At 38.4% G+C, this 20,624-nt stretch overlaps 1 protein-coding gene across 4 annotated transcripts in view; it reads right to left on the bottom strand.

Annotated features, from left to right (window-relative positions):
* LOC129765166 (protein CBFA2T2) overlaps positions 1-20,624 on the bottom strand; it is a 223,200-nt gene that overhangs the window by 20,874 nt on the left and 181,702 nt on the right. For all 4 annotated transcript variants that reach the window (XM_055765078.1, XM_055765077.1, XM_055765080.1 and 1 more), the window contains 2 exons: positions 6,479-6,924; positions 6,227-6,373 (listed from right to left, as the gene is read on the bottom strand). In XM_055765078.1, the coding sequence (XP_055621053.1) occupies positions 6,227-6,373; positions 6,479-6,924 (593 nt within the window). The remainder of the gene's footprint in view (positions 1-6,226; positions 6,374-6,478; positions 6,925-20,624) is intronic.

The raw sequence follows: 20,624 nt of genomic DNA, 5'->3' as shown, positions 1-20,624 counted from the left end.
GCGTGCACATTTTCGATAGGTGAAGGAAGAGAAGCGCATTAGGGAACAAACATTTGCGACAGTGTTGAGAGGAAAGAAACGTTTTTCTTTGCAGAACGTCAGACGGCAGAGGTCAGCGTGGGAAAAAATCTTTTCCTGGTGCGCCTACGTTTTCCTTACGGCGGACAATCGTACACGACTAGGCTTCACAGCAGGATGTTACATTTCTCATTGCTTCGGCCATTCGAGCCAGACGAGATTTTTTGGAAAATCGATTAAAAATTTAGAAAACATTTGAACTTAACCAGTAGTAGTCCAATAACGAATATATATTCACTGTCGTCATGTGGAACTGCCAGTTCGCACGTGGTGACTGTGCCATTCTGAGCGACACATGCAGCTAAGGAAAGGTCACAACTAGTATCGTGATACTGTCGTGGCGGCAAGAACAAAGATATGCCATACGACGGGGGTGTGAGAAAAACTATCATCCAGTGAAGAGGGACAACAATAACAATTACTCACTTGTTTTCTACGGGTAAATACCAGCGATCAACTGCTGACATCATTTTCCAACTTTGGAGGACGTGGTTCGTCCGCTTTTCTGCTTTGAAGGTAAAGATGGATGCGCCAACTACGAGACTAAATAGTCGTTTAAGAGGATGGGCACTCGGAGACTGAACGTCGAAATGTTTCGAGAAAATAAACAGCTGAGTTCGGTACACAGTAAGAGGAAAACTGAGCAAAATATTTTCGCCGAGTATTCATCACTTGGTATTGGGTTCTTTCAAATGTTTTGAAGTGATGAGAGATAGATATTGGTATTATATATTATCTACAGTTAAAGAAGAATAAAAATTGTCGTGGCTACTGCACCCACATCACGATTTTGCAATCCAGCCATATCGATTACATCATATCATATCGATTACACATATCGAACTAACGCGAAAACTTTTTACGAACATCTTTGATTGCAAGAAAGTAAGCGTATAACACTATTCATGCTCTTGTTGTGGACAATGGCGAGAGTTTGATTCTTGAATGTGGATGAATGTTAAAGGTTCGTTACCGAAAGTGCAATAGTAGATGATATTATGTTTACAGAACACGAGGGGAAGGATTTAGATAATTAATTCCGAATGAATTATAAAGAAAAGCGAGTTCACTCTGTCCGAAATTTGATTTGTTTCATAAATAATGTCCGAAGTTTGATTCTTATTCGCTTCAATTGGAAAACATTTTTATTCGATGATTTTTTATGTTTTCAATCAAATTGGTACCAAAGTAGAAAGTTTGAGAGCATATTGAACTCATTTATTCAAAATATCAACCAAATAATACCTGTGTATAAAGTTTAGATCTGTTTTCTGCATCAAATTCCTCAAGCGCCCGAAATATGATTCAGAACGGTAAATGATTTTGGTTTGTCCAGTCGAAAATATGATCATGGTTTGTCCACTTTTTTGAATGCTCTAATTCAGCGCACCTATATTCGAATGTTTCAAAACGTATAAATAAAATTGTCTTTTTCATGAATTACATTAGTTTTAAAGTATACTTTTACGGATTCACATGTTTTAAAGGATTATAAAATCCACCTTCTATTGGTGTCAATCCGCCCCTCATTTGAGCTAACTTTCAATCAATCACCAGATGATTATTCCGCACGTATTCAGACCTTTTCTGGATTATAACATTCACAAATATTGTAAACATCATGCTTGCTAAACCACGTAATTAACGCATTTAGATTACCTCAATTCCGATCATGAGTAGATTCACTAATGTTGTTTTGTCCACATGATTTCTATGGCAATCGCTTGGCGCGCTGCAGTTTGTTTATGTCGTCCTTCGCGCATAGCAGAAATAAAGTTTCTCTGTGTTGAGTGTGTTAAGGTGAACACTTTTAAAACGCCCAAGAAAAGTCACCCTTTATTTTGTATTTCGATCGATTTAAAATATTTCGAACGACTTGATGAAATTCCATTTTGTTTTCTGTTCGAGTTGTTTTTGCATTTAGTTCGATTTGTTTCTCTTCGACTATTAAATGGGCAAAACGTTCGAAATAGAGAATGCGAAATTATAACTTTTGACCGAAATGCAGTTTCGGCGTAATGCTGAATAGGGGTGAATAACTATGCCAATCAATGATACTCAAGCTAAAATTATGCTTCAAAATTAGATATTCAAATTCAATACAGATTTTAATACAGATTTTTTGAGAAAAAACTAAGAGAAAAAGATTTGTTCAGACCAAAAAACACAGATTTTATTATGGCAACCCTGGACTCCGACCGTGAGTCGATCTCCATCACCGATGATTGTTGCGTGGACGTAGTTGTTCTATAACAAACACAAAGATGGTCAATTGAGCGCCCTGAGTTTTGAACTCACGATCGAACGTTCAGTGGGCGAACACGCTGCTGCAGGTTTTAATGCTTATTGATTACTTTGGAAGTGTTTCTATGACAAATACGTAAGTGAGAAGGACTTGTTAGGAATTCATCGAATAGTCAAACTTGATAAGGTGCACATTATATGTGATAATATACTAAGCTATAACATACTTTTACGACTTCAAGGTCTGTTTTAAAAAGCCGTTTGTGTAAAACATAAAACTACCTGCTGTTTTATTTAGAGTATGCAACTTCGGAAGCCACAACCTTGGCCTATTTTTTAGGCATTTCACGGATTTCATGCTGGTAGAACTTCGGTTGTCTAGAAGCGATTCCGTTATCAAGCCAATTTTTTATTTCTTTATCAAATCAGGTCCGCTCTCTAGAAAGGGCCTATGCCACGGAAAAAAAAACAAATATTATTCTGAAGGAAAAATGGAAAATATGAAGGGTTGGGTAGAACTACCCTGTTCATTCTTTTTAGATAACGCTTGATAGAAGATGATAGAATATGTGGTCTGGCCTTGTCATGCCGTAAAGTTACATTGTGGTGTCAATTTTGAATACATGATTAAAAGTTGACCAGTTTTCGGCTGTTTCCTCCTTCATTGTGAGCCATTTGCAACAAAATCTTGTGGGTTGCCATGTTCATCAGGAAGATTATGACAAATTGTACGCCAACTACTCTGCATCAAGGCGCCTAGAAGTATATCCTAAGGTGAGAACGTTTCGTCACTAAGTTGATTAGGGGAGCGGTATATGAAAACAGTACGGAAGAAAGCAGAAGGGGAATTATTTGCTTGAAGCGTGAAAGAGACAGACTGATCACGGGCGAGCTTGGGCACAAGCGTATTGTGTTTTGTTTACAAACTAAACACAGTAGACTTCCAAGATGACTGAAAAGTGGTTTTAGCAAGTTGGCCCACCTTAGGATATACTTCTAGGCGCCTTGCTGTGCATCAGAGACTGATTCCGTTTCGGGGCCGTCGTGTGCAAAACATGGTTATCCCTGTAAAAAAATACATCTGTTTAAGCTAACTCTTTGTTTGTCAAAGGTGTTGTAAACTGGAATATGTTACCATCTGAGTTAAAACGTTCAACATAGGAAGAAATTTTCAGGAGAGACTGTTTACGATAGTGGAATAGTTTATAAATGAATAGTTTGGTTAATTTTTATTGTATAAGTCTTGCTCATGCTTCATCACAGCATTGCCATCGAGAGAAAACTCTAAAAACAGAATACGAAACAGAGAATGTATTGTATCAATTGAAAAAAAAAATGGAACTAAAGAAAATTGTAGTTGTCAATGACGTGTTGCTCACTAGATTAGCTCTATATATAATATTGGGTGTACAAATAAGTTCCAATCGTCGCCATTTCGAGCAGACACATCGGACAACACTAAACACAACTTCATTATAAAGATAAGGGTTGAGGTTTCAAGTATCAGTGCGTATTGATTCCTCAAAGTTAAAACAACATTTTTCCCATCACTCCAAAAATGAAAAATTTCGTTCCAACAAAGCCGTTTTTGCGGGGAATTCTTCTGCATTACTGCAAACAAAAGAGACAGCAGCTGAAACACATCGGATTCTTGTGGAAAGTTACGGAAAGCATGCTCTGTCGGAACCAACATGCAGAGCTTGGTTTCATCGATTCAAAAGTGGTAATTTTGACCTAGAAGATGAGCGCCCGGGGCGCCAAAAAAAAAAAAAAAAGAATCGAGGATGAGAAATGGGAGAAGTTTCTCGATGAGGATCCATGCCAGACACAAGAAGAACTTGCAGAAGTGTTTGGAGTAACGCAACAAGCAATTTCATATAGTTTAAAGCAACTCGGAATGATTCAAAAACAAGGCAATTGGGACCCATATGAGTTGAAGCCGAGAGCCATTGAAAGGCGCTTTTTCACCTGCGAACAACTGCCTCAGCGACAGAAAAGAAAAGTTTCCTGCACCGAATCGTGACTGGTGACGAAAAGTGGATACTGTACGACAATCCTAAGCGTAGAAAAGCTTGGGTTAAGCCCGACCAGCCATCAACAACAACCGCAAAACCGAATATTCATGGTTCCAAGCTTATGCTGTGTATCTGGTGGGATCAGCTCGGAGTAATTTTTTATGAGCTACTCAAACCAAATGAAACTATCACAGGAGAGCGTTACCGACAATAATTGATGCGTTTGAGCCGAGTCCTGAATGACAAGAGGTCGCAATACGCCGATAGACACGACAAGGTGATTCTGCAGCATGAGAACGCTCGGCCCCATGTCGCAATTGGTGTCAAAAACTACCTGGGGAACATCAAATGGGAAATCTTACCCACCCGCCGTATTCACCAAACATCGTTCCTTCCGATTACTATTTGTTCCGGTTGATGACACATGGCCTGGCTTAGCAGCGATTTTCCTCTTATGATGATACCAAAAAATTAGTCGCTGACTGGATTGCTCCAAAAGCCCAGTTCTTCTTTTAGCGTGGAATCCGTATGCTACCAGAAAGAAAGGAGAAGGTTGTAGCTAGCGATAGACAGCTGACCTGGTGAACTTCGTCCCGCCCAAAAATATTGTTTTGGTATTAATTCTTTGGAACGAATTTCTGAACTTTTTCTCATCATAACATTGTTCTATGGGCAGAATATAACAAATACAACAAGACGGCTCAAAAGGAACCTCTCCTTATTCGGATTTTGCGATTAGCAACATATTTGGCCTTCCTTTTTTATTTATATGGATAGGTGCGTTATTCCGTCTGAAAATCTATTTCCACCTTCACACAAATATTACATTCGTTACCGCAAACATCGAATAGGCTAACAACGCTTATCATGATGTAATTTTCGAACAAATTAACGAATTTTCCGAACTTTCTTCAGACTTTTCCGAAAATTTACCGATTTTTCTATCCGCTATATTGATCTATGGGGCAAAGCAAATGCAACAAAATAAAGACGACTCAAATCGGACCATTCCTTTTTCGAGTTTTCCGCATAGCAACACATTTGGTCTTCCATTTTTATTTATATAGATATATAGATAGATATAGAAGATAGAAGATATAGGAGTGCGTTATTTCACCTGAAAATCCATTTCCACTTTCAAACAAAGATCAATTTAATAGCGCAAACATCGAATGGACCGACAACGCTTATCATGATGTAATTTTAAAACATATGGAACAAAACAAATCAATTTTCCGAATTTTCCGACCTTCCTTCAGAGTATTCTGAAACAGAGACGAATACATCAAAATAAAGATCGGACGATTCCTTCTTTGGGGTTTGCGCTTAGCAACACATTTGGCCTTACATTTTTATTTATACAAATAAATGTTTTGCGTGTAGGAAAGACGAAACGCTTGGGAAGTAAAATATCGTATTGGACAGAGTTCACAAACAATGCATAATTGTATTGTGTTTTGTTTACAAACAAAACACAGTAGAGTGTGAATATGGCTGCAGAGTGGTTTTGACAATTCTATACATCTTTACGTAATTTTCCAACGAGTGGTAGGCGAGACCAATGGTGTACATGCCCTTACAGATGAATAGTTTGATTATTTCTGTATTGATTAAGCATAGTTTTCATAATGAAACATATTTTTCCGTCTCATTTTTAAATGTTACCACGCTGTTCCCAGGTTTCGGGTTAATGAGAGTTGATGAAAAACGTTCTAATATGAGACGTGATCATATTAGATTATTAACCACAGAAAATCCCTACAATGTAGGTTAGGATTAAAATCAAACCAGTTGGCGTGACAGACTGTAACCACACAATTATTGCAGACATTATTTGTTTTATTTAGCATGAATCACATATTGTCAGACACATGTCCCTTAATACTCACCTGTTTGTTTGCTCTAGATAGGAGATTAATCTCGCGCTGCAGTACCGGAACATGTGATTTGAGAAAAGGAACAACGTTGGAACGCAGGGGAAAATTGGTCGCCTCCTGGACGGCGATCTGGAACTCGTCCACCGTTAGTCCGCCACTCTGGAAGAATTATGGGTAAAAATAAAAGAAAACAGGTGTTGCGAAAACCTTAATTTAGAGGACTTCAAATGTAATGCACTTGAAAATAGAATCAAAACTACTCACCGCCAGTGACAGCACCAGTGAACGCACCCGATCACCGATATCAACGTTGGTGTCCTGTCCGAACTGTACCAGCGCGCCGAGGAATCGCCGTATCTTGAGCAGCTTGGCCGTGTCCTGCTGAGCAACTGCAGCAGCGGCTGCTGCAGCCGCGGCCGAAGCTGGCGGAGGTGTGATCGAACCCAAACTGCTGCCGCCTCCGCCTCCTCCTCCGCCACCGGTGCCGCCACCACCACTGCCGTTGAGGAGACGCGTCGTTGGGAGCTCACCCGGCGGAGAGGAGCTCCCGTTACGACTCGCAATCTGTGATGGTCCATTACCAGCGCCACCGGATCTCGGCTGGACCACCAGACTGCTGTGATGTTGTGGCACCTGAGGCGAAATGGGTGAACGTGGCGCCACCACTCGGGCTCCTTCCGGTGAATCTGGCGTTCGACACTGCTCCTTACCTGGAAAAGCGTATGCACAGGGAGAGTGAAAAGAGAAATAATGAGTTGATGCTGGTGACAAGTGACAAGCATTGTAGTTTCTGGCCCGGTGCCCGGGCGGATGGGCAAAGAGAAAGAGAAATTAATTGAAATTTCAATCAAACTCCATACTGCAGTTAGAATCTGCTGCCGTGGACCCATGCATGAATATGATAACCAAGAGAATGATCACAGAGGGGTACTTCGTTCCCCGAATGAAAATGAAAAATTCATTCATTTTGCTTTTGAAAACAGATTTTAAACATTCGGAAACTTTGAGCACATTATTTTCCCGTTTCATAGGGGGTACCAAATCTGATTTGCGATACAAAATCCATCTTTTATCGTACGTGCCGTCTGTTGGCCAAGCGGAGCAGATGTTTCGAAGAACGGACGGCCGCTGCTGCTGCATCATGTGCTGGGAAAAACTGTTGATGGAAAATTGCGCTTCACTCCCCCGCCGCACCATCGTCATCATTGATTCCCATCAGGTGCTGCCAGCCACATAAAAAAACACTCTTTCTCTCGGTGTTCGTCTGTTGGTGCTGCCATCGCAGCTGGAACTGCTATTTGCCGCCACACGAAAGCAGCGCTTTTTCCCATATCCAATCAGTATATGTAACTAATTATAAAACTGTCATAACCAAAAACTTTGCGCTGAATAAATTTACTACAAAAACGTCTGGGCGGACATACATAAGTGAGGGGTCCTTCGCGAGAGGGTGGCATTGGGCTGAAGGATGCAGCGAACGAATTCTGTTTTCAATTAAATTTCAATGCCGTATCTGAATGGGTTTCTCACGTTATAATAACATCAGTCATCTGTCGGGATCCAATGAACTCGTCGGAGTAGAACATTCATTCGATAGGACCCGAGCATTGCGAGTGTAGAAGTTCAAGAAAAAAAAGTATTGCAAACCGTGTGGTTGAACATAAAATATTCTTAACGAATAGCAATTGCTGGCCGGAACCCGGAAAAGCCCCGCGGCAGTTAAACTGTCAAAAGCAAGCAATTTATGCAGCATTCTTTTCCCGCTAGTCGGACTTCACTTGCAAAAACTCCTTTTGGGCAAGGATACGAACGCATACGAATCCACCATCCGCTTGAAGAATGCCAAAAATAAACGCAGGTGGACAGAGGCAAAAAAAAACAAAAGGAAACCGCCCCTCCCGAGAGGCATGCCAAAACAAACAAGACGGATATCTTCGCTGCGTTTTACCGTTCGAAAAACAATCCGAAGCAACAATTCACCCCACCGCGTTCTATTGTTCTGCCTAACACCGTGTTCCGAACTAAAAAGGAAAGAAAAGCTCAACCCCGCAGTGGTTATTTGGGGGGTGGCGATTATTTTTCTCGCTCGCATTCTCCACCTGATAATTCTCTCAAGGCAGTTGAATTGTTGAATGAATTTAAAACTTCTTCCTCAGCCATCCACCGCGTGATTCTGGGGGTGAAGGGTGGGAGCAGGAAACCACTCTCTGGGAGGCGGTGACGACAGCCACCACAACGGAACAACAGAGTTTTGCCTTAATCGTGATCTTTTGTTTTGCCGCGAAAAGTTCGCTTTGTTTTTTACTCTCCCATTTTCTCTACTTCCGCTCGAGAACTGCGCTTCCTCTGTGTGCGTGTGTGTGTGTGTTAGCATCGTTCCCACGAGAAACGCGTGTGGTTGACGTCTGGAAGAAACCCAAGAAGAATACATGTTCTAATGTTTTTTGAACACTAGTTTATATGATGGTACTGTAATAGGTGGTTACTTGGCGATAGATACGTAATTTGTTTATCGTTCAAAGGTCTTATAATATGTAGCATAAACTATAAAAACAATAAAACAAAAACTTGTCAATGAAGCCTACTTCATTGTATAGTGAAGCCAATTAGGATGATGTGATTTTGAGAAACTCATGGTTTGATGTAGGATTGGGCGATTTTTACGAAAAGATCGATCTCGACGAATCGATTTTCTAAACGGCGTAGGGATCGATTCACTGATTAAATCTGCACAAAAGAATCGATCTTTGCCGAATCGATCTTCGAAAAATCGGAAGCATTTTTCTAATTTATCTACTTATGTTATATGGGTATCGTCTTTTGTTTAGACATGGAATGAAAATTTCATGGTTCTATTTAATAATCAAGAGCACAAAAAAATAGATTTTCGAAAATAGTGTTTTCCAGAGCAGATGAATGCTCTCATTTTCAATTTCAGATGAATGGAATCATTTAATTAAAAAAATTATTTGAAAAAGTATCATTAGTAACTCATCAACAACCCTTAGTAGCTCTCGCAAGTTCCGATCTTGTCAAAACTTGTACGGAATTAAATCGGAGAATGATCAAACTGACTTTGTTAGTAAGCCAAATGAAGTGCTTCATAGCGGTCAAACGTTGCCATTATGTTTATAAAATTTGTCAGGCAATGTTTGGTGAGATTAAAGCTGGTTTATACTGAAAAAGAAAATTACAAAAAAATTGTGTTTGTGATCCAAGATCGCCCAATCCTAAACCAAACATACACAGCAGCTTCACCTAGATTCACTATCACTAATACGACATCCTTGAGAGCGATCCAAACGTTGACATTATGTTTATAAAATTTGTCATGTGGCGAGATTGAAATCAATGAACGCTCAAAACAAATGTGAGATCGAAAAAATCGAAAGAAAAAGATCGATCTTCACGATTTTATCGGGTACAAAGAATCGATCCAAAAAATCGGAAATTGAAATGGAAAAAATCGATCTTCTGAAAATTGATCCAAGGTCGCCCAATCCTAGTTTGATGTACATTTTGGTAAGTTGAGCCATATTTTTTGAAAAAATGTTGAGACTGTTACATAGCTACCGTGGATACACCCAAAAAACATATGGGCCTGATCACGAACATCAATTCACGGTGAAAACGAAGTGAATAGTATACAACCTTATTACGGCTGTCACCGTGTGTGTAGAATCCAGAAGAGTTCATCCGTCGTGACAACTTTGATGAACTCGGTGTTATTATGAATACCGCGATACTGTCATGTCATGGAGAAAAACATTTTTTTATCCCATTTATTTATTTATTAGGCTCATTAGCATTTTAGCTGTAACAGAGCCGGGTTTTAATCGTGTACATGTACATATGTTTATGTTTCTATAAACTGTAAATTACACAGTAGATAGTAGTAGCCATTTAGGCGTTAAGTTTTCTGTTCCATTACATTATGGTAAATTACACAGTAGTAGCCATTTCGGCGTAAGGGTATTCTTTCTGTTCTTCCATTGTTCAGCAGAGCGGACAGCGGAGACAGTTGATATTGATCATTGTTGGGCTATTTATAGAACAGCAGCCCGATGTTTCTTGCAGAGCAGAGCAGTTGTATGGATGAATCGATCTAATTTCGACCGTGGATCGATCTCCATCGCTGATGATGTTTGCGTGGACGTAGTTATTCTATAACAACACAAAGATGGTCAATTGAGGGCCCTGAGTTTGAACTCACGACCGATCGCTTAGTAAGCGAACGCGTAACCAAGTGGCTACGAAGACCCCCTAGAGAAAAACATTTGTCACTTGTGTTTTAGATGGCTAGTCACGCGGAATGGAGTAAGTTTAATTTCGTATTTATTTAGCTTTTTTGCTAACATTTTGAAAAGTGTCTTGTCTTGTTTAAGAAACAAAAGATAAACAAACAAACTGGTGGCCTTTTAAGAACGAAACTCTGAGTTATCCAGAGGACGTAAATTTGTTTATTTGGATTCGGTAAATACGCTATAGGATGGAATTAAGATGGAATAAGTGAAGGTCTATTTCCGATTGTTCTGAATGAATAGAATTTTTTTGTTTTGATTTTTAGGATTAGACTACAAGAGAGTTGCAATACCATAAAATAGCAATGGAGGCCACTGGCCCAAATATGATCATTATGATTGATTATGTATAATATTTATATTTTGAATATAAAATAATAACTGTGAAGTTTTTCCAACATTGCAGAGCTCGTTTTTGTAATTCAAACATTCACATTTGGCGAACCAGACCAGAATCAGGACGATAGTTATAACTTTTTACGTTGTAGATATTTTCAACGGTATTGTTTGAAGACATACTTTGAATGAAAGAATATTAAAAAAGTGCTGACCAGTTTCTGTTGAAATAATTAAATCAAACCTCATGTCCTTATTCTTCTTCTTCTTCAATGGTACTAACGTTCCTAGAGGAACTTCGCCGTCTCAACGTAGTATTACTTGCGTCATTTTTATTAGTACTTAGTTGAGATTTCTATGCCAAATAACACGCCTTGAATGCATTCTGAGTGGCAAGCTCTAGAATACGCGTGATCACAGTGCAAGTCGGAGGAAATTTCTTTGACGAAAAACTCATGTCCGGTGTATCAAATTACACGAGAATGGGAAGGATAAGAGAATTAAACTTCAGAATCCCATATGGGAGTAGCTCAGATTATACTGATCGTGAGGTGGGTTTGTTCTGATTTATAGAGGACTAGCTAACCCGGCAAAATTCGTCCCGCCCATTTACTTGATTAATTCTCGAGTAATGCAGAAATTTGTGTTTTATTTGTATGGCAGCCACCCCTAAGAGAGGGGGGAGGGGTATCTAACCACCATAGAAACATTCATTGCACCCTAAAGTTTCCATATGCCTAATTTGGTTTAATTTGCTTGATTAATTCTCGGGTAATGCAAAAATGTGTGTTTCATTTGTACGGCAGCCCCCTCTAAGAGAGGGGGAAGGAGTATCTTAACACCATAGAAACATTGCTTGATTAATTCTCGAGTAATGCAGAAATTTGTGTTTCATTTGTATGGCAGCCCCCCCTTTGAGTGGGGGAAAGACTGTCTAACCATCATAGAAACATTTATTGCACCCTAAAACTTTCACATGCCAACTTTGGTTTCGTTTGCTTGGTTAATTTCCGAGTAATGCAGAAATTTGTGTTTCATTTGTATGGCAGCCCCCCCTTAGAGAGGGGGGAGGGATCTCAAAATATCACGAAAACCTTCCCCGGCCCCAAAAACCCTTACATACCAATTTTCATGTCGATCGGTTCAGTAGTTTCCGAGTCTATAAGAATCAGACAGACAGACAGACATCACTCCATTTTTATATATATAGATATAGATATTATTATTCATTAAAATTGTAGAATCGGTTCATAAAAAAATGATTCTAAATATTTCTCATTATTCAAACGAGTAAGACAAGAGAGACAAGACAAGAGTATGCGAGATTTCGATTATTAAACATAATAGTCATGTTTCATCTCTAGCGTAAAATTACATTCATATATGTTCAACAACTACATTATTCCTGAGCAACCAAGTATTCCTTCTCATCTTTGAGCCAGCATTTGATTCAGAAAACTAATCATCGAGGTATAATCGCAAACTTGTCATTCTAAAACATACGATTAATTCAATGGAATATTATCTCATAAGCTGTATTAATTTTACCTACATAACGTTCAAACGTCTGAAATTATGCAACCGACACAACGTTCAAACACCCCACATTATGCAACCAACATGTGTCTTATAAACGGGAATGAACACTTCTACTTCACGGAGTTCATTTTTACACGCAACTGTCCGTAACAATGATGATAGACACAGAAAGATTAAGTGAAGTGTAAGTGACGTGAAAGCGTACGTGGCAGTGATGTTCGTGATCAGGCCCTATATCTAGCACAATTTTTGACATCCTCATACATTACTTTAACTGAGCCATCCGGGGACGCCATACATGCTGTACACACAATCATACAGCATTTACTCAAGCGAGAGGCGGGTTTATTTATAATACATAGGAGAGAACTGTACAAAACGCACCGGTGAGCTAGAATGGCCCAAGTCGTTAATTGTTAACAAGCTTTGGATTAGTCATGAAAATTGATATATTACTTTATTCATTTCAGTTCGCAGTAATCTGTTCCACATATTCACAGTACATAAACATGCTCATCACGATAAAATGAGATACATATTAAGAAAAACTAAAGCATCTGCCTTATCTGTAAATATTCTTGGTTGCTTCGTAAGGTTTTGCGGTTAGTCAATGCTAAGATTTCAGGATATTTACACTCTACCTCCACAACGAATCATTGAAATTATGATCACGCCCAAAAATTGGACCAACTTGTCATATTTTACAAAAAAATTGCCAAAATTTGTGAAAACGATAATTGGGGTAGAATGCACAGAAAAAAAAGTCACAGGAGGGTTGTGTCCGAGACACGACCGCATAGTTGACGTAAGATTCCGTTAGGATATCTGTTGCATGCTGATTTTGGATATGTTTGAAGAATTAAGTCGTTAAACTCTTTGATAATGAATGGGTGGCCCTGAAAAGGGCCGTTTTGTTTGGTTGTTGGGTATTGTTTGTCACTCCACCAGTGTTTACAACCGAGTGATGATGACAGAAGGATGGTAATTAGTCGTTGGCTGGTGCGTATCACGATAGAATATTCCGAAGTGGAATGAGATATGATGAAAACCGCCCTGAGATATGATGAAAATATCTGTGACCCTAGACGAAATGTAAACGGCTATGAGATTATATTGAATGTTTATATAAACATATCCAATTAAAATCATGCATTGGTTGCACGAAAAGAACTGATGGGACGTTGTTGAAAGGAAACCGTGCTATAAGAGTACTGCGTTATAGGAGACCGCGTTCTTCGAGTACCGCGTTATAGGAGGGTGGACTGTATATCATACAAATGCTGTACTAGTATGGGAGGGTAGCACATTTTTAGTTATTTTTAAGATCATTTAATGTTATGAATCAGGATAGCAAAACATGTGCTAAAAAAATTTTTGGGTGTATAGTTGCTTATGTCATCCATTACTTTCAGCATAAAAGCTCTTTCGGCATAGAAATCTCAAATAAGTACTACTAATAAAAATGACGCAAGTAATACCTAAGTTGAGAAGGCAAAAGTTCTACTGGGAACGCTGGTGCCACCCAAGAATAAAATAAAAGCTCTTTTCATGTATACTCATAAGATCCAATTTCATTTTATAAATTGGTACAAAATTCTTGTGCATTGGTATGACGGCGCCATTGGTTATGTGGAACAGCATCACAACCCAACCGACCTCGGTTCAATCCTGGTTTCATCATGCTGCTCCTTTTTCATATTCCAGTGCAGATGTAATAGTAATTTTCTGTAAACTAAATGCTGGCTCTGAGCGACACTAGTCATTCACAAAGCGGCGAAGCAATAACATGTACAAATAAACTCTCATTTTCGGTATTAACATGTACTCCACATTGCTCGCTGTCTAGAGCTGGTAGAATCTGAAACACTGAACTTCTGAACTTCAAGTAGTTGAATATCCAAAAAGTATCAATTAGCGAAATTACATCTCCATCACTTCCGTTCGGCGAAATAAATGTTCACCTTCAGTTTTTAACCGAAGAGCATAGCTTCACCGCTGGAAAATAAGTACTCTATTCCAGGGTTGCCATAATAAAATCTGTGTTTTTGGTCTCAACAAATCTTTTTCTCTGTGTTTTTTCTTAGAAAATCTGTATCGAAATCTGTATCAACCGTTTGCAGCCGTTTGTATGTTTTCAGCCACCACAACAAAAAAGGATACTAATATTATAATTTATGCAATAATATATAAGTTTTTTAAACGAATTTTGATGTCGTGTGAACTTATTCACGAACCAAAATGGTGCAACTATGCATAATAGACAACGGTACTCTTTATAAACAAACATCCATGCTTAAGGAAAAGATTAATGGAAAACTCCATTTATTATTTTAGTGATACATGCAGAATATATCAAACGAAGAAGAATTATAGCAAATGTTTTTTAAACATAAACATTGTTTAGTAATTACTTATCAGAAGTTACAAAAAATAAAGGAATTTTGTTAATCTTTCATAATCTCACAAAGTTATACATCACTGCTTTATTATTTTAAAAAAATGCAACCAGTTCGACACACATGTCGAAATTTAATATGAATGCAAGGGGTTGAATTTATAAGTTCAATCTTTAAGCATAATCTTAGCTTTAGTAGCATTGATAGGCATAGTTATTGTTGAGGCACCGATGAGCTGTTTGTCCTAATCGTGCTACCTTGATAGGAGTAGCCTTGATGATTATCAATGTTGTTAACAAATTGACAACAAACCACTATTATGTTAAAGAGACAAGACAATTTGATTGAATAGATTCGATTATTGGAGAAAAGTTAAATTATAATTAGTTTAGAAAAGTTGATTGAATTTTGAGAATAAGATGGAAATTTGAAAGCGTATATGAAGAGAAGCGTAAGTGTAATTGTAACAGCGAGAGTAAGTTATAAGCTTGAAGAGTATTTTTATTGTAAATTACAGGATTTACAGAAATAAAGGAGGGATTTGAAATCGAAGGAAAGGATTCAGAAAGTGTAGAAAATAGAAAACTACTCATGTGAGCCTCTGTATATTTATGTATTGTAAAAAAACTAATTTTGTGAATTTACAGTTTTGAGCTGTTAGTAAAAATACACGAGCTGCGAAAAAGTGGTTTGCATTTTCTAAAGTAAGAAAATCCCTTGGAACATTCTCAAAAATGAGTAGACCAGGTTCTATCTTGGATCAAAACGAGACAGTATACAACTGCGGAAGCTGTGCCAGACCCGATCATGACGAGAGCCAGATGGTTTATTGTGAGAGTTGTGAGTGCTGGTTTCATTTCGAGAGAGGGAGCTCTTTCAGAAACAAATGAAAAAAAGGATGGAGCTGGCGAAAATGAAGCTGAGACTGGAAAAAGAAAAACGGGAAATGGAGTGGGAATTTGAAAAGCAGGAGATGGAAATGAGAATTGCGGCAGAAGAAGAATTTAATCGAAAGCGATAGATAGAAAGAGATTGGATGCAACGAAAATTAGACAGCGTGATTAATGAACGGTCGGAAATAGAAGGTAGATTGAAGAAAAAAGAATATAAAGCAATGTCTAAAACCGTAGATGAGAGATTGAGACTAACAGGAGCGACGTCTTCAGAATTTAGCATTGGGAAACCAAGCAGTTCAACGCCTTTAGAAGATAGAACAGCGCAGAATATTAGAAAGTCAGAACAAACGAATCAAAAACATCAAGAGAATGATAGGGAAACACCTCGCCGTAATCCTTCAGTAAAAACAAAAAAGGATTTGTCGAAAGAAACTCAAAAGAAAAAAGTCGTAGTCCAGGTAGGCGGGGGCGCTAATGACTCTAAAAGTAAACATGCAGAGCATGATAGTGATAACGAATTGTCAACGGAAGAGAGGCAGACTGAAACTTGTGCTGAAGTGATTAGCGAAACTTCAGATTCCGAAGAGGAAGAAATTTGTTCTAATAAAAGTTTAAACATTGAAATGGAACGACTAGAAATAACACCGAAAAAGGCGCAGTTGTCGGCCTGTCAATTTCTCTCTAAACGGCTACCAACGTTCTCTGGAAAACCAGAAGAATGGGTTATGTTCATAACGACCTACCAGACAACCACGAAAGCAATCTAGAAAACCTGGCAAGGTTACAGGAATGTCTGAAAGGTCCGGCGCTAGAAGCCGTTTACCCTCGTCTTCTTCTCCCGAGTTCGGTACCACGAATCATTGAAGAGCTTCGAGAACAATTTGGACAACCTGAACAAGTTTTGGACACATTGATGGCGAAGATACACGCTGTAGATGCTCCCAAAGTAGATAAACCAGCATCTCTCATTCACTTCGGCAGGTTAATACAACAACTATGTGATCACCTCGAAGCAACAGATCTCAAAGATCACTTGATTAATCCAATGATTATCAGACAACTAGCGAAAAAACTACCACCATCTACCAAATTAGATTGGATCCGATTTAAACGAAACGAATGTAGCAAGGGCATAAAAATTACATTAAGTACATTTGCAGAATTTCTTTCGGAAATTGTGTCGGTGGCGACTGAAGCCGTGAATATTATAGATGGTCCAGCTGATAATAGTCACATCGATAAAACAAGAAAAATCAAACCGAATGAACGCGAAGGCTTTTTACATGCCCATGGTGCATCGGAAAATGAAGGGACACAAATGTTACAAATGCAGAATAGAAGACCATGTTTGATGTGTGGTGAAATTAATCACAGATTGCGTAACTGTCAAGATTTCTTGAAGCTAAGTGTGTATCAACGTTTGCAAGCTGTTGACGGATGGGAGTTGTGTCGCATATGCTTGAATGCTCACGGGAATGCCCGTTGCAGAATGAATATACGGTGCAGAGTAGCAAACTGTCAAGAAAGACACAATACATTATTACACCAAGAAGAGTTGCAATCTAATTGCAATATGCATAGCATGCAATTCCAACAACCGATCATTTTTCGAATGATTCCCGTAGTATTATCTCACGGAGACAAATCAGTGAATACATTGGCATTCCTCGATGAAGGTTCTTCATATACTCTGATAGAAAGCTCGTTAACAACATATTTACAGTGTCCCGGTGTTACACAACCTCTTCGTGTTACATGGACAGCAGGAATGACACGATTAGAACGTTATTCGCACAAACTGGATTTGTCTATATCTGCTCAGGGTTCAACCGAAAAATTCTCAATAAGAAACGCGCATACTGTTGAAAAACTACAGTTACCCATTCAAAGGCCACAGTTTGATGACATCATGAAACGATATGAACATTTAAGCGGTTTACCAGTGATTAATTATCCAGAAGAATCTCCAAGAATTCTCATTGGTTTGAAGGATATTTATTTGTTTGCTCCATTAGAATCGAGAGTTGGAAATCCTGGGAAACCAATCGCGGTCAGATCAATATTAGGTTGGACAATATATGGTCCTGTGGCAAATGAGCAGTCTCAGGCAAATATTGTAGGACATCACTCATGCACTGAAATATCCAATCAAGAACTCCATGACCTACTCAAATTTCAATATACGTTGGAGGAATCAGATGTATCTGTGGCATTTATTCCAGAATCCGACGATGTTCGTAGAGCGCGAGAAATTATGGAGAGAACCACTGTCCGAATAGGGGAACGATATCAAACTGGACTGTTGTGGAAAGAGGACGTTGTAGAGTTTCCCAACAGTTTCCCAATGGCAATGCGACGCATGGAAGGGCTGAAGAGACGTTTAGCAAAAAATCAAGAACTTTTAGAGAATGTTAAACAACAGATAGTAGAGTATCAGAATAAGGGATACTGTCATAAAGCAACTAAAAAGGAACTGACTGAATCAGATCCGAAACGTGTATGATACTTGCCACTCAATGTTGTACTTAACCCCAAGAAGCCGGGTAAAGTGCGTCTTGTTTGGGACGCAGCAGCGGTTGTAGAAGGGATTTCCCTAAACTCCAAGTTGCTCAAAGGTCCCGACTTCCTTACATCACTGCCATCGGTAATCTGCAAGTTTCGTGAACACCTCATCGGATTTGGAGGAGATATCCGAGAGATGTTTCACCAAATTTATATTCGTCCAGAAGATCGTCAAGCACAACGGTTTGTTTTTGAGAGTCAGATCTATGTTATGGATCGTGCAATATTTGGGGCTACATGTTCTCCCAGTCAAGCATTATATGTAAAAGACACGAATGCTAAAGAATTTGCTTCAATATATCCAGAGGCATCAACAGCAGTAATTAATAAACATTATGTTGATGACTATTACGATAGCGTGGAAACTGTAGACAAAGCGGTGAAACGAGCGAAAGAAGTAAGAGAAATTCATTCTAAGGCTGGTTACGAAATTCGAAACTGGATATCGAACTCAACAGAATTTATGAAACAACTTGGAGAAATAGAGACTAATCGTTTGATTCACTTTCATTGTGACAAAGAATCTGGTTTCGAACGCGTACTGGGCGTCGTTTGGAACACAAAAGAAGATTTTTTTACTTGGCATCGATTTTTTATTTGGCATCGATTTTTTTTTCAATTTTCCTAATTTCATGTACCCAATCCTTAGGAGGTTTTCGAGGAACAAAAAATAAAAAACTTTGAGTGCTTTAAATCATGTTCGATTGAGCTGAAATAACCAATAACCAAAATGTACACGCTCGGTTCTTTAAATTTGATAATAATTTGTTTGCCACACATACATTGACACTCAGGCTGAGGTCGATTTCGGCCAAAAAGATCTCGACGTTTTATGCATTTTTAAGTCGTTTGGCATCGAAAAAAAAAAATCGTTTTTTTAGTTTCATGTACGCGTTCGCGTAGGCTGCTGCCTACTTTGGACATTTTGCGGATGACCATCCGCTGTGTTTCCGTGCAATTATGCGCGCGACCCATTGTTCGTTGACTGCAACTAGAATGCGAAAATTAAAACCTTACATACTTCTTGTTTACATGATATATACTTACCAGGATCCGAAAAACACAAAATACCACCGAGAAACAATCAATTTTCTTTGAACAAATCGGTCGAAACAACACTCGACACCGCCAAAACGAGGAACTGGTCCTAAATTTTGTCGCGTCATTTTAGTTTTGTTAGGTATGCTTAAAAAGCTTTTTTGCAATGATTGACTACCTTTTTAGCTACAGATGTTATAAATTTCTTCGAACAATGCAAACAAATGATTATAAATGGATTGAAGCACTGGATTGGATTATTTTTTCTCAAAGTTTTGTCGAAGTAAACCGGATTGCTGGCTGGACCGAGATTACATTTAAAACCATGCGAAAGCGAAATCTATGTTGATAGTTAATAGTTGATAGTAAATCTATGTTGATAGTTAACTTCAAATTTCTCTTTTGCTCTGGTTCTGCACATCAATGCAAACTCAGTACTGTACAATTTTTTTAGTGCATACTCTGAGAATGCATTCTGAAGAAAAATTGATTCTACGATTGTTCTACCATAAACTAAAGAATTGCCACCAGGGGATATGTGGCATCTTTACTGATTCAAAATCTGTTCGATTTACTAGATAACTACAGATAACTACAGATGACAGATTACTAGATTTACAGATAACTAGAAGGGCTGGAGTCATGTACGCCATGGCACAACTTTCCATTTAACCCTCTCACTTCATCAGCTTTTAACTATTCTAGTTATGAATATTTTTTCTCCGTTCAATTTTCGTTCTATTGTGAAAAGATAGATGAACAAATAATGATATAATGGATACTAAAAATATTCTTAGTTTTATTTTACAGAGCTCGAAAAAACATCCGAAATGCGTGTCTCTACACTAGAAAAAAAAAAAAATTAAAAAAATTAAAAATTATAAAATTTTCTTTATTCTGCACAGAAATATTTCCAATCAACTGATGCAAACATTTTCGCGATCTATCAAGAAATAATCGAGTTATAAAGCGGCTCATAGACGTTCAATATTATTGATCAAATACATGCTTGAACGATAAAATTCTGATTCCACGCATAATTACAGGTGACGCGACATGGGTGTACTTTTTTTTATTTCCAAGCTAAAATTACGGCTTCGTGGGACTCGTTTTGACAGCATCGAACAGCCATTTCATGCCAAACCGATATAGTGGTTCTCAGATTTTCGTGAAAAGTGCTAATTTTGTTCCTTTCCACAAAATATTAGACTCGTAATTTTTTTTAAGGTGATCATTTCCATTTTAGGGTAGTCCAAAAAATCAGTTTATTCACAAAAATGACTTTTTTCAAAAAATTATAACTTTTGAACAACTGAACCGATTCCGATGATATATTCGATGC

Source organism: Toxorhynchites rutilus, chromosome 2 (genome assembly GCF_029784135.1).
Source record: "Toxorhynchites rutilus septentrionalis strain SRP chromosome 2, ASM2978413v1, whole genome shotgun sequence".
Taxonomy (NCBI): domain Eukaryota; kingdom Metazoa; phylum Arthropoda; class Insecta; order Diptera; family Culicidae; genus Toxorhynchites; species Toxorhynchites rutilus.
Note: the sequence above shows the minus strand (reverse complement) of the source record. Positions and strands in the feature narration are given on the sequence as shown.